This window comes from Lampetra planeri, chromosome 23, assembly GCF_965212315.1.
Source record: "Lampetra planeri chromosome 23, kcLamPlan1.2.h2, whole genome shotgun sequence".
Taxonomy (NCBI): domain Eukaryota; kingdom Metazoa; phylum Chordata; class Hyperoartia; order Petromyzontiformes; family Petromyzontidae; genus Lampetra; species Lampetra planeri.
The window spans coordinates 5117045-5132363 of NC_136129.1; the positions used below are offsets into that span (position 1 = coordinate 5117045).

At 46.7% G+C, this 15319-nt stretch overlaps 2 protein-coding genes across 2 annotated transcripts in view; one reads left to right on the forward strand and one right to left on the reverse strand.

Annotated features, from left to right (window-relative positions):
- The window catches only part of LOC144726529 (uncharacterized), a 50218-nt gene extending 42340 nt beyond the window's left edge, over positions 1-7878 (forward strand). Inside the window, exons 31-38 of the mRNA XM_078605324.1 lie at positions 156-191; positions 647-691; positions 3015-3047; positions 4111-4257; positions 5048-5102; positions 5455-5634; positions 5988-6065; positions 6201-7878. Coding sequence (XP_078461450.1) covers positions 156-191; positions 647-691; positions 3015-3047; positions 4111-4257; positions 5048-5102; positions 5455-5634; positions 5988-6065; positions 6201-6454 — 828 coding nt within the window. The 3' untranslated portion in view covers positions 6455-7878. The remainder of the gene's footprint in view (positions 1-155; positions 192-646; positions 692-3014; positions 3048-4110; positions 4258-5047; positions 5103-5454; positions 5635-5987; positions 6066-6200) is intronic.
- A 995-nt stretch (positions 7879-8873) lies between these two features.
- Positions 8874-14818, reverse strand: RPL7L1 (ribosomal protein L7 like 1). Its single transcript, XM_078604848.1, has 6 exons — positions 14702-14818; positions 13469-13574; positions 11892-12061; positions 11282-11419; positions 10736-10845; positions 8874-10157 (listed from the first exon to the last, which is right to left on the reverse strand). The coding sequence occupies exons 1-6, from the start codon at positions 14713-14715 to the stop codon at positions 9949-9951; spliced, it is 747 nt and encodes a 248-aa protein (XP_078460974.1). The 5' UTR covers positions 14716-14818; the 3' UTR covers positions 8874-9948.
- Between the last annotated feature and the right edge of the window lie 501 nt (positions 14819-15319).

Here is a 15319-nt window from a genome sequence, read left to right on the forward strand (position 1 = left end):
ATGAATGCGTGAAAAGACATTTTCGAAAAAAAGATTTGCTCTGTGGCACGGTTGCTCATTATGCAGGTCTTATAAATTTGAGGGGGGAAGCAAATGCCAAAGAAATATCAATTTTGTGGATTTTCAAATGTAAAGCACTAATCCTTTTTTTCCAGGGAGGGCGAGGAAATGGCGGCCAAAAGGGAGACCCTGTGAGTAGTTTCTATTGCTAATGTTCATATTTTATTTTCATAGTTAGGATTGTTATTATTGTTATGATTGTAATCTCCCTTACAACACGTATTTTTCTCGAGATTTTGTCAATATGATAGCTTATGAAACATGGATGCGTGGTAAATGATTGAATGCTGCATGACTAATTTTTTTAATGTGGTGTGATGATGGATGCACGATGTATAATCTCTTTTGTAAGGATAATGAGAAGTGTATATGTGGTAAAATGGTAAAATAATATTTCATCGTGGTATGATGGTAATGGTGATGTGCGAGATATAGGCTGATTTTCTTAGGCATGAAAGTTGCAATCTCAATAATATTCTTAACATTCAATTTGCGACTTTAATTAACACATTAAAAACTCTCAACTAACCGAATGAACGAGTGGAAATATAACAACAACAACAATGCATCTCTTGCCTGCGGTCAGGGTTTGGACGGAGGCTCCGGCGTCAAGGGGGATGACGGCAATAAGGTGAGAGGAACTCACCGGCAACTCGCGCAAAAAACCTCGGCGATGGTGGTGGTGGCTACGGCTGAAACGAGCTGTGCGCGGCAAAAAAAAAAACCTGCCATGAAATCGCGTCTCGAAATGTGACCGCGTCTCGAAACGCCGAAGAAACAAACGGTGATGGGTCGTAGAGAGAGAGAGATCACCAAGACGACGATTCCTGCAAATCCGTAGTGCTTTTATTCTCCGGATGTTTCTACGGCCAAATCCTCCGGTCCACACATCGCTTCTCTCGGGTTCACTGCTCGCTCAGGAGGTCCCAACGAACGCGCACGCTGTCCTCTTCTGCAGTAGCAGAGGAAACTAGCCTGGTTGCTACTCTGACTGCCTCCTTAAATTCTGTTACAAATGCCTTATTAAATGGTCGTGGTCTATGCAACTCAAGTAAAACGCTTCCTTCCTGTGTAACATTCTTGCTACTCCATCGGCTGTTTTGGCCGGGTCGCCATTTGAAAAAGATCACTCCATGGCCCTGACCTGAAATAAACTGACTAAATCACCACCGCCATCGTGAATGTTGTGAAGAGAAACCGTGGACATACGTGTTTATTTAATTGTGCGGACACTGTGAGAATCAAACTCCACTTCCTGACTATGCGTGGGATTTGGATTTGAGCTGCGTGGGATTAAACCGGGTTCTCAGGTGTATCGAGTTGATGGTCCCAGCCCACTGACCGATGACTGCGGATAAAAAAAGAGCATTTGGTTAAATGCTTTTTTTGCTTAATTTAGCTCGCAGAATTAAGGCAGCAATATTATTGACGAATGTGTTGCGTTGTTCGGTGTTTGTGCTTGTGCACCGCTGCCAATACAGTCTCACCGAAATAATTGGTAAATTATAAAGATCACTTGAAGGGCTCTGAGAAGTAGTTCTGTGATCTCTGCCTCCACGGGCCATTCTCAAACACACAGGGTATGTACTGCTCTGGGAGAGTTCGTTGTGGATTCTTCGTTGGGTGGCATTGCCTCTTGACATGGCATGGATAGCACGACTGGGATAAAATTGGGGGAGGGGTAGGGGTGGGGGAGGGAACGACAGGAATACAATAATTCCTCGATATACAAAGTAGATGTATTGAAAACTCGTATATTGAATAACTTATAACATTGATACAGAGGATGCGTTCCCAGCCTTAGTAACGTACAACTTCATGCTATAAAGACTTCATAACCGACTATTCATATCGTAAACAAAGCCCATTTATATCGAAAATAATATATTTTATACTGTACAATATCAAAATAAATAAAACAACTGACGCAAATAAAAGAAACCGTAATGGTAGGTTTTTACCCTTTTAACTGGTACAAAACTGACACCTTTATTCAAGGCATCATGTTTGCAATGACCACAACACAAGTAGTCAATAAAGCAAACAAAAAGAAGCAACTCTGATAAGGATAATAATATGCACTGTCCTTGAAGTTGATTGGCCCACACCCGAGACGTCTCTTTATCAGAGTTGCTTCTTTTTGTTTGCTTTATTGACTACTTGTGTTGTGGTCATTGCAAACATGATGCCTTGAATAAAGGTGTCAGTTTTGTACCAGTTAAAAGGGTAAAAACCTACCATTATATTTTGCCACTGGTAAAAGAGATCTCATAGTGTAAAAGAAACCGTGTAAAGAATCCATATCTTATTATAATTGTAGTCACATTTATATCATACTCTAGATCAACACATGTATTATTCATCTCAGTGTATGAATTTATTACTTTAACGCTTTCTTATTTTAGCTTTCTGTATAAAATAATGGTAAGCAATCCAAAGATTCGTTATCTACCGAAACTTTGTTTTATTATCGAATATACGCATATCGAGGTGTCTGCTGTAGGTGACAGCGGGACATCTAGGACTGGTAGGGGAAAACAATTAAAATCTCGTGCGCTGTGAAGTGAACACCAAGAACTCCAGCCACATTTCGATTTAAAGCTTTCGTGACTGCAGGGATTCATCTTCTTGGTTCTTTCGGTAAAGTCACGTAGAAGGGAAGTAATAAAATAATAAAAATAAAACATAATAAAATAAAATAATTCTCACGACGTTTCGGCTACAACGCAAGCAGCCGTCTTCAGGTGAAGAAGACGGCTGCTTGCGTTGTAGCCGAAACGTCGTGAGAATTATTTTATTTTATTATGTTTTATTTTTATTATTTTATTAACTCCAGCCACGAAGACGACTCTTGGTACGGCCGGCACGTGCGCAGACAACGAGCCGGCTACGCGGAACGGATCGGCCTCGTGATCGATTTAAACTCCTTCCTTCTTTGCTTTTCACCCTCGCAGGGACCCGTGGGAGGCAAAGGCCAAAAGGGGGCGGTGAGTTTTTGAGAATTGCATTCACCGCACGCAACACTTTTTTGTTAAAGACCGTTCACGTTCAGAAGTGTTGCCGCTCACTGACACTCAATTCACAGTCGACTGCAGCCAGAGCACCGTTGTGGCTGGGCCTCGTAAACCGTTCACTGGGTTTCCATTGAGAAGTCGGAGAAAGAACTCGGTTTGAACGAATGAATGTCGATCTGTTTGTCAATTCACTGCTGGATGATGGCCTCACTAATCCCATGCTGTGTCGATCGCGGGGTAACTGCTGCTGCATGACGAACCCGGCGACCCGAGTTCGATTCCCAGCCACGGCGAACATCAGTGGCGATTGAACAGGACCCTGCGGGGTGGGCTGGTAGGAACGAATAACCAAAGAATATAAACATAATGTATTATTACACTTGTTAAGCCAGGAAAGCCCCACTGAGTCAAAAGGTTTTTGTAGGGTCCTGCCAAGTGTTTGCAGTAGGGGTCGATGTTGATACACGGACGGACGGACGGACGATATAATCTATTGGTGGTCTGGTCCACTTCGTTCCTACCAGTATAACTGAACAGCTCTTGGCTCTCTCCCGCTTACTTCACCAACCCACACTGAGCGTTGTGGTGAAGTATGGTTAAACATAATCCGCACGTTCTCTCGAGAAGCCTTCTTCCAACAGTGAATTGACAACGGACATAATATCAGTGTAAATAATATTGTTACAATTTGTAGGTGCTGAGTGGATTGTTGCTTCGTGTGATCGCGAGAGATGGTGCCGTCTTGGGGAGACCTTCATCCAACTTGCGGATTGATCATCGATGATGAAGAAGATTTTTGAAAATAGTTTTTTTAATTAAACAAGAGCCGGTACAAATGCACGAGCGAGGGGGAGAGGGGCCACATATATTCTACTGACGACAAGCTGGAGGCAGGGGAAAGGGGATGATGATGATGCTTCATGATATCGGTCTAAACGCGTGTCTGTGTCTGCTTTGTGTACCTCCCTGCCCGTCATTTATTGCTCGCCCCCCTCCCCTTCTCTCCACCTTGCTCCTGTCTCACTAACGCAATCAGCCGGGGCCCCTGGGTGAGATGGGCCCTGGAGGAGCCAACGGGCCCCGTGGGGAGCTGGGCCCGGAGGGGAGGCCCGGGTCTCAAGGCAAGACGGGCACCGAGGGGGAGCCTGGGGTCCCCGGACGCTCGGGTCGACCAGGGCCTCCCGTGAGTGATGTGATTTAGTGTGCTGATCTTAAAGGAGCATTGGAAATTGGTGATACTCCGACTGATGCTCCTGCTGCTGTGGAGTGACTCATGCAGCCAGCTATGGCTGCAGGGTTTTGGTGGTACATGTTGTTAATGTCGTTTATGGTGAAAATTCGGTCACAGTTCGAATGATCACTGTTATATTGCTTTTATGGCTTTATTTTGGTGATTTCGAAAACGTTTTTTGGTTTGGCTATGTTTGTTTGTTGTAGTACGGAGTTAGACTGATGGCCTTAATCTAAGTTGTCTTGTGGTTGTTGTTGTTTGACTTGCATCCCACTGGGATTTTTGCACACAGCGTTGGTGTACGGTGCTTTTTGTGGAATATTTTGCTGTCTTTTCCTGGATTCTCTGTTTGCACTTAGTCACATAGTCACATTAAGATGTTTTCTTGGTCATGTTTTTGTTTGTTGCGGTTACACCCGATTCAAGAGCCGAATGGCTCACAGGGCTATACCAAATAAATGAAACTGAAAAAAACTGAGTGATGCGCGCGAGGACTGCGGCGTGACCGGTTTATCGCCCTGGCATCCACGAGGGTCGATGCGTTTTCAATATCGATAATTATAGCTCCTTTCCCGCCGCTGTACCTGCAAGTTAAAACGCTTTTAGGCAGATCAGATTAAGCATTTGGAAAATCTGAATAAAATTTGTGTAGCCAACACTTCCTGCAAAATTGAGGTTGTAAAGTTTAGTTTTTTTGTTTAACTCTTGCGTACTCCTTCGTTCATTCCCCGCCCCGTCACAGGGACCGATCTCCAGCGAGCAGAGAATCCGCGAGCTCTGCACACGCATGATGACCGGTGAGTGTGCCCAAGCAGCCTGCACCAGGCTATACCCACGAAAGCAATGGCACTGTTCTGTTTTCATTAATGTTAGTTTTGTAAAAAAGATTGTTCACATTTCCCATGCGTTTTCAAGTTCTACCGCATGTCCAACGTTTCGCGTTACGTGCTGTGAGCTTTCAATTCGGTTTGCGAAGAAGCACGTGGAGCGAAACGTGAGGCGTCGTGCCGAACAACACCGAGCGGTACAGCCATGAGACACGATGGGACGGCGATAAACAATCCTTTCTCTGCGCGTCTCTTTCCTTGTCGCTTGTGGCCGCCACTACCCCCCACCACCCGTCGCCCCCTACACCCGGCCCTGCACCAGACCAGGTGGCCCATCTCTCCTCCAGCCTGCAGCGACGTGAGCTTGGAATGCCGGGCCTACCTGGGCCGCCTGGCCCTCCTGGGCCGCCCGGCGACACGGGAGTCACCGGCCTGCAGGGCCCACGTGGCTCGCCCGGCCTCAAGGGACCTTGGGGCATCATGGGAGACACAGGGCCCAAGGGTGAGATGGCCAAGGAACGTCTTGTCGGCACACAGATGTGGTGGGGCGTTTAGTCCTGTGTGTGTTTAGGGTTAGGGTGCATGTTTGGGACATTCTGTAGTGCTTAGGCCATTGTTTAAACTATCAGACCTAAGTTTAAGCCATTAGAGATGTTATATTTCTGCCAGTATGCATATTGGTAACAAACAAGGCAGATGTGAATGACATCCTGGCGAGAATATAGTGAAACGTAACCCAAAAATTAGACCTGGCTGAAAATTCCCCAAAACAAAACCTAAAAAACTACAAGTACATTTCATAATTACGCTTGAATGTTAATGCTTTGTTGTGTGTACACATGTGCGTGTGGCCAGGTGAACTGGGCACTACTGGTGACAAAGGAGCTGTAGGAAAGGCCATTAAAGGCTCTGTGGGAGATCCAGGTCCTCAAGGTAAGGGTGGTAGTTGCACGGGCGGAGGAATCAATGAGTGGAGTTCATGGGAACAATAACCGTGGTAGTAGTGATGGAAAAGTGATGAAGTGAGCTAATATTTCATAAATCCGGGGCTCACTGTGGCACCCCCAGGTGTTCCGGGCCCTGAGGGCGTGAGCCGGAATGGACGAGATGGGTCAGCGGGCGACCCTGGAGATCCGGGACGCGTCGGACTTCAAGGGTCATCCGGTGCAGCCGGGACGGCCGGAATCTGCGACAACTCGGCGTGCGTGCCCCAGGGGCCGCCATTTATCATCATCAGCAGCAACAAGAACCACGGCAGCGGGAAGAGCAAGAAACGACGTCACGCAGCGCCGCGTCACACCCGGTCATCGCACTTGGCGTAGACGTGTGACCCTTGAACCCTACGCCCCGCACGGCCTGACCCCGATGACCCCATGAGCTCAGCACGAACGGCCGCCCCTTTCACGTGACCTCTGCCCTCCCCTTTTCCTATCCCTTCTGGCTTGCTTTCATCACAAGCACTGCTTATTGTTCCACTGCAATATTTTCTCATCGCTTACTCTCCTCCACATTTTTCCTACTTTCCTCATGGACTTCTTTCCCAAATTGTCTCTCCTGTCCAGCCCGTGCTCATCGAGTATTCCCCTCCGCCATCTCGTTTCCTCCCCTCAGTCTTCTCCCTTCTTCTTTTGTCGTGCTCTCGGTTCTCCCGATGCCTGAGCACGTCCCGTAGAAATTGGAGAATTCCCAAGCGTGGGAGAGCGGTTGCCGTGATGGTGAATGCTTCACGCTCAGCGGGAAGAGAAGGTGACGGATGCAAGGACAGCGACGGGATTCTCAAGATTTTTTTTTTTATAAAGCAATGGTTACGATGGTTTTTTCTTTCACACACCGACCAGTAAGCTGCGAGTAAACGTTTCCCGTCAACCGAAATATTAGTGACAACTGTGGGATGTTGTGAAGCCTATGACCCCCTAAAGAGTTTACTTAATTGCTCTCCGATGCATTAAGGTATACCAAGTTACAACCGGAAAATGTATACGAGAGCTCGACAGCACAACCGCTAAAATATACCCAGTACTAAGAGTTTACTTTCCTAGAACCCTCACATTTTTTTTCACTCCTATTAACTACACACACGCACAGCGAAGTGATCAGCTTTCCTGTTTGGTGCTATACTCGTGTATATTGTTATTACTGAAGTATTGATTTGTTAAGGAACAATGGCTTGATGTGTTGAAAATTTCTGGATTCGAGGCGGCCCCGGTGGCTCAGGGAGGCTGATACTACAGCTCTCGTAAGAGCAATGAGCCAGCACCATGGAGACGCTGGGTTCAACTCCCGGGTTTCCCAAACGAGATTAACGCAGGCTCTCAAGTGGAGGCGCTTAATTGGTTTAGCCCCGTCATCACAATGGCGCGAAAAAAAAATCTTGTTTTGGGGTTTTACGTTTAATTTGGTCACGCCCAACACTCGTGAGGGCTTCGAGTAACAGAAGATGGGCACAAGGCAAATCATTCAACATCGGCATAGGCGAAGGCGCCGTGCGGAGTGGTGGTGGTTTATTAAAACTTTTCAAGGAAGGCAATTGGAATATTCCTGAAGTTGGAACGTGACTGACATCAATACAAAGCCCCATAATGGTTTGCCATGTACCTCGCCACTGATCATGCGTTTGGGCCTTTAAATTGGTGACAAAATTACTTTTAAAAATGTAATGAATAAAATGTCTTAACTTGAAAATCGCCTGTATGCTAATTATTGCCTTGTGGGGTTTTAAATAAAAAAGTAACATGTGGACAAAGAACCTTTGAGATGTCCTGAAGGATTCCTCTGTTGACACTTGCCCTGATTTTGCAGACTTGAGCACATTTTATCCTTGATATTGTGTTTGTCCTACTTGGGACCTTAACCTTGGTCCCGAGTGGGAAAATTCACAATTTATTTTCACCCATGAAAAAAAATCAACATGAACCCATGTCGTTGTTGGTCCAACAAAAATTTTAAACGTGGAAAGATGTGTGTCGAGGACTAGAGGCTTGGGAATCCGATTTAAGGGCTCAAAATTCAGAATGTATCATTGGAGTCAACCATTGTTTCTTTTCAGCACCCTTCCAAAACCTCCGTATAGATTCTTTGTGCCAAATTTAATCATTCTGTTCCTTCTAAAACATTCGATTAACACGTATGGTTATGTAACAGGCCTTACAGAGCCTTCACTTGATATTGACCGATTTCGACGAACACTGGAAAAATACATGTAATATCTGGAAACTTCCAGTCCTCACACCACTTTAATAAAGGGTCCATTGACTAACGTTAGTCTCATCCCCTAACACACACCTATGGGATGGTGTAGCGCCCACTAGAGAGTGCATTTCACCCGCACCAGAAATTCTCATTGACCAACCGAAATGGCCCATCCACTTAACACATTAGGAACTTTGGGTTGCTCGGTCAATGGCCAGGGTCAACGGCGGCGTGGTGTATTCCGTAAATATGCGCGACTGTGAGGGCGGGCACAAGCCGGCGTGAGTAGGTTAAACGTTGAGTTTTATAAGGGCACCACGGGTGACCAGCCCCACCCAGCCCCTCCCTGCACGATGGACGGACACAATAATCCCGTGGGCTGGTGTAACCAGGTTCCTACCAGTAACATATACTTCCACAGATCTAATTTACACACTGTAATTCCATACATAAAATGGGCTAAGCCTTGCACAATTTCTTTTGGGGGGAGGAGTTTCAATCAGGATTTAGCTTAAAGTGAACTTTTAATTTAATAAAACACAAATGCCATCATAGTTTGAAAGTTGTCTTTGTTGCCAGTGACAATGTACAGGAACAATGAGACCCCAACAAAAAAAACATTACCATCAACTCGGCAAAAAAATGAGCAAAGCTTTCAAGCAATGGCCATCAACCGAGGTACAGGGTTAACCATGTTTTTCAGTACGAGTTTACTAATGGAAATTATTACAAAAAGAAAACTTAAAAATAGGAAATACATATTACCAATTACAAAAATACAATTTGCAATAAGCCTGCTAGTTCTGATGGTCATGTTTATTTGGCCCGTGCTTTTCAAACAGACATCGACTGGTTGAACCTTTACACCAATTAAAAACCCTTTTACATGGTCTTGTTAAATCTAATTGCTTCACGATGCAATTACGTCTTTAGGTCATCACTTAGATGAGATGGTGGGCAATAGACATTTAACGATTCATCAATACGTCTATCAAGTTGAATCTTACTCGCAGTACACGCATTGAATCATGCAATAATCGGTTTTAATTTGTATATGCAGTGTGTTGGGAGAACTGGTGTATGTTCCCGTTCTGCACTATGAACCTGGTGGCCTAAGTTCGTTTACCCGCCACAGCAAACATCGGTGGCCGAGTGATATGTGAAATGTTAACTGGCCTCCCCCCCCTTTGGTCACATCATCCCCAACATGTATACCCGACGTGTATCAGTGCTGGGGAGTCAGACGGCCAGGCGTTGTGCTGGCCACACCATCATCCCCTCGTGCGCCGGCACGCGAACACCATTTGCCTCAACACCGAGGCTACACGTGTGATTTGTCAAGATATGTTTCAACGGTTATGGTGGTGGTGTGTGCATTGCTGGGATTGGACTGTTGCACATAAAACGTGGTGCTATTTGCTGAAAATTAATTTTCAGAATACAGCTACACAAAGAATGTTTCCGTTCAAGCGACACACAGCAAAACTCAGGTGCAGAATGAGACAATAACCAGCAGGCACAGATTGTCCGGTAAACAATCTTCCGTTTACTAAAGGGTCCACCAATACTGCTGCTAGGTGACAACTCGCAACGAAAACCTCTTCCCGTCTCCTTGTGGTGAAGCCTCTTAATTAAGCTGGCGGATGAGCTGGTTGATGGCATCCCCGCGGTCACCCGTGGGGCCGGTTTCGGACTCCTGGCCGCCCTTGCTGAGCCGCGAGTGCCGCGCCACCGACAGTATCATGGGCTGCAGGAAGAAGGCGGTCGTGCGGAAGTTCTTGCCAAGCGTGAAGATCTCGTGGATCACGTCCTCCAAGCACACCATGCCATGCTTGCCTGCGTGAGCGCGCACACACACACACACCACCGTCGAACGTCACTAACCACGCCTTTCCGTATTCATGCTATTTGTATTCATACAGCATCCTAGTGCGACCGCCACCTCAAAACACTGTACATCTTCACTGTGGCTTCATTGTTACATTACAATTTGGATGTATACGTCCATAAATTCATCCGACTGGCATCAGCAAATAATTATATAATTTATTATATTACAAATTTAGTCGTATCCCTTCGTCATCTCGCCTCAAGTCAAGCGTAAAAACGCGGCTCCAAGCAATTTTCTAAATGAGCATGGCTTATAAGGGTATGTGTGGCTGAATGTTGTACGATTGTTAAGTGCAGTGTGATGATTAGAATGGATATGGTAAAGTGCCTTGGAATGGTTCTGACAGAGGGGGAAATATAAATGTGAATGATCGTTATTAACAACTTATTGGAAGACAATCAGACACATAGACCAAGATCCCCGTATTGCTTACAAAACCTAAAAGATAAGAGCAAGTGATATTAGTGAGCACACAAACTAGTATACACACGAGGAAACGAGTGTGGTGGGGTGGGAGTATTACCCAGGCGGTCCTCAATCATGGCGTTGTCGGTGAGAGGGCACAACTTTCCGTTCACCTTGGTCTGTCCCCGCTTCAAGATCAGCTCACGCACAGACTTTAGGTTTGGGTACCTGGTGAGATTCAACACAAACACACCCAGTTTGACATACAAGCACGTGGTGTGGCCGGAATTAGGCTACACAAGCTAGCTCAGTGGTAAAGTGGACCACAATGCTACCTGGCCACCGAAAACCTAATTTCCATAGACAGCAAACTCAAGTTGACTTGAGCAGATCTGAGTAGGCCCGATTTTTCCCAGAACTCGAGTGTATGGACAACTCCCGTTGTGTCAGTCAAAATTTTACAAATGGCTTGCATATCACTTCATCATCAGCCCCTACAGGCAGACTAATGCTGGCCAGTGCTGCGTTCAATGCATCCCTCACAGGACAGTTGCCACCAGGGGTCCCCTGCTGCAGACAGCCGCAATGTGCAGTGCATGGGAGGTGCGGTATAAATATGAAGTTACGAGGATGGCGATAGGCAAGGGTGGGATTTTCATCTTACCCCCACGCGATGAAGGGCTCCACCTCGCGCAGCATGTGCAGCGACGTCTTGCCAAGTTTGATGAAAACGCCCGAGAAGATGCGGCACAGACGCAGCAATTGCAGGCAGCGCTTTGCCTTAAAGCTGCACGCGTTGCAACTGTGAGAGCAAAGATAGTTAACTGCTGATGACCAGAGGCATTGGGTAGTGTTGCAATGCCTGAATGTTATCGACTCATCGGCTATGATCGTTCCACTGCTGGACAATGGCCTCCGTAAACACCCATCCCTAACAGCGCTTATTCAATCAATCATGATTCTCCCCCCCCCCCCCCCCCCCGAAACATTCCCTTACCAGGTGAAATAAAAAAAGTTTTAGTTGGGAATGTGTGATTTTTTTTCATTTTTAATACACAAAGACAAATATACTGGGGTGGCACTTTTCCAGCAGTGGATTGACAACAATTTCCCATGTACATTATTTGAGAAAGGAAGCAGGAGAGCTGTCCACGCAAGCGGCAGCTCCCACCCACGTTGAACTTCTTTGGCACCGAAGTTGCGAGGGAAGGACAACTGAACACAAAAAGCAGTTCTAAAATAAATGCATTCTCAAATTGCGTCCGTGTCATCACCTGCGCACGCGCACGGCGAAGATGAGCCGCGGCTCTGCGGGCGGCGTGAGGTGGGGCCCAGGCTTGCACTCCAGTCGCTGCAGACGCACATCGTCGCGCTCCCTTTTGCGGCTGTCGCGCAGAAACTGCTCCGCGCGCTTAAACTTGATCTTGCGCTCGGTCTTCGAGCCCTGAGGAGAGGGGTTGTGGAGGTGAGCGAGGACGAGCAGACGCTGAACGTGGACCCTGTGAAACCGTCAAGTATTGTTGGGTGTTTACCCTTGGTAAAGTGGACGTAAAAAAAACAACCCATGCAATTAATATTATCACGCGCACGGGTAGGTCAAAATAATAATTTAAACAATATTAGTCCTATCTTGATTTGAAGCTTTCGTGACTGCAGGAATCCATACTCTTTGGTTCTTTCGGTAAAGTCACATAGGTTGAAAATAAAATAAACCACGACGTTTCGGGTGCAACACAAGCGTCCGTCATCAGGTCCTGTGTACTGACATTAGTCAACCTGCAGTGCCAATGGACTAATGGCCACGGGAGGTAATGACAGGGGAGTCAGCTTGCAATGCGAGTGGACTGGTGGCTATGGGATTGATCGACAATAGGAGCGTGGCCAGAGGACAGTCGAGTCTGCTGGTAGAGCGAGCGGTCTAGAACCAGCGAGAAGGTCCGGGAATGGGGGCGTGGCCTCAGACTGTATACAAGGGAAATTCGCGGGAGACTCGGGGATGTTGCAATGGGGTCTCTCCGCCTTTTGGGAGTGTGAGCACATGGCTCCTTGAATAAAGAAACCATCTCAAGACAAGTGCGTCCAAGTCGCCATTACATCTGTATCAATCGAGTGCTGAATGAAAGCTTCCCCACGCCACCGATGGTCGTGGGTGGCCGGTTGGCCACACACTTCGCCACGTTCGCCAGTGTACGTTGGCGAAGGTTGGGCACAACCCATGACCGGTTCAGATAACACATTCCTGCGGAGGGAGCTGGTAGGAACGTTGGGTTGCTCGGTCAATGGCCAGGGTCAACGGCGGCGTGGTGTATTCCGCAAATATGGCCGACTGTGAGGGCGGGCACAAGCCGGCGTGAGTATGTTAAACGTTGAGTTTTATAAGGGCACCACGGGGTGAGCAGCCCCTCCCTACCCAGCCCCACCCCTCCCATTTTTGGATGCACGACGGACGGACACAAGAATCCCCTGTGGGCTGGTGTAACCAGGAGGTTACTACCAGTATCACTCGCCACTGATGTTAACAGCAGCCACGAACATTAAAGTTAAGTAACTGGGTGCCAATTTCATAACCCAAATTAATTCCTTTAAGTCGAACCGAGCTGTAAATGCTGCGCTTTGTAGACTGGGTTGGTGGATTACACACATTATGTACGGACACCCACATTAAAGGCTACAATTGTTTTCAGTACAAGACGGCATAGCAAACCGGTTGCCGATTTGTAAGTATTCCCAGCTGGATCCTTCTGTAAGTTTTTTTTTTTTAAACTCAGTGGAGCACCCTAGGATAAAGATCATGGTATAATAATCGTAATGTTAAATATCATTAAGAGTCAAGGCAGTTGCTGAAGTTTACCTTCCTCTGTTGTAAATTTCGCTTCTTCTGCGTTTCCTTGATGGCCTGGTAAGCCTTCCGCTTCTTCAGCAGGTTCTCAGGTACTTTGGGCAGCCTCTTCACTTCTCTGCACAAATCAGACACAAGCCCACACAGTTATTTGCGTGGACAACAAAGCACTACAGTGTACAGGCCTGCTTCGCCTTGCACCAACACACGTAGGGTAGGCCTCATCGCCGAGGCTCTGCATTGGGATGCTCCGCCAATTCCACTACTTATGATGAGCGTTTGTCTCACGTGGCAAACTCACCACAAATGCGAAGGGATAACTCTCAAAGCGCCGCACAGATTGATAACGGGAAATGCAATATTTGGAGTACCACTATCTCAGTGGTCCCGGCAGCCAAACTAACAAGAGCCACTTTTGGCGTCATCTGGTCCAACACCAATGGAGACTAGGCTCTAAGAAAAGCTGTCTCGGGTGTGGACCAATCAAATTCAAGGACAGTGCATATCATTATCAGAGTTGTTTCTTTTTGTTTGCATTTTGACTGCTTGTGTTGTGGTTATTGCAAACATGATCCCTTGTATAAAGGTATCAGTTTTTGTACCAGTTGAAAGGGTAAAAACCTATTACTATAAGAGCCATCTTTCTCAAATTCGGTAAAAACTCAATACTTCAAGGGCTGCAATGTACTGTGGTGAATACGTGACGGTGGCCCTTGACAAAAATCATCACGGAGTCCTTAAAGAGCCGCATGCGGCTCCGCAACGCTGGTTATCGACCCCCCCTGGAAAATATCTCCTCTCCTCGATAACCACACCGCGGCGTCGTTTAAAGGCCGCGTCTTAAACACGTGTCGCGAGTGTGGAAGATCCCGCGTGAGCAAAAGTTGCATCGCTTTACCCGAGATACAGTCAAATATAGCCAGCCACTGCTGTACCTCACGTCTACGAAACCACGTCTAAGCTCTCCAACGCCATCACTACACCCGTACGGCCTCGTGAAGTATTGTCAAACAAAACCCAGCCCACGGTTGTGGCGACAAAACGGGCCTGTTCCGCGTACAGTAACCGCCGAGCACGCAACCGTACGCCCGTGTTAAGACATTTAAGCACGCAAAAAATCCCCTCCATAACCCGATAAATCAATTAATCGACGTGGTATTTAATTACAACACAGGTTAATCGACGTGATATGATCGATGTTCGTGAAGGATGGCGATGGATTGTCCGCATAGAGAGGCCACTTACTCTGAATCCGCCATGGCTGCTCGAGAGGGAGGAGGGTACAGGCCGTGACGTCACGAGCGAGGTGCGGGGCGACGGAAGCCCGCAGTGTTCATAAAACGCGTTCTCAGAATAAATTTTTATATACTGGAGGAATCCGATGATCTGTCAAGCTCTTTATTTCCCACGGATGTCCAGCTGGAGCGGGTCAAAACGTTGTATATAATAATACAAAAACCACGTTAGGAGTGAATAGTTTTAGGAAAGGTAAACAAAACGCTTAACAAATAAAACGCAACTATTTATAACCCCACCATTCAATTAAAATTATTGTGTATCTGCGTATGTTGAACTTCTTTCACACCGTACGTAGCCAACCGCGCTAAACGGCGTTTGCGGGGTAAGGACAACTAACTGAACACAAAAAGCATTTCGAAAGAAACGCGTTTTCAATTGTTTGGACGATTTTTGACCCCCCCCCCTTCGTCACACGGCGTCACAAAAAGTCAGACCCCCCCCTCAAATATGACGTCACAAAGCACTGCCCCCCCCCCCCCCAAATATTAAACATGCTTCAAATCGCTTTAAACTATTGTCATTGCAGTGCGTATTTAATGTGGCGCTGCACTCTTATGTTGTAGG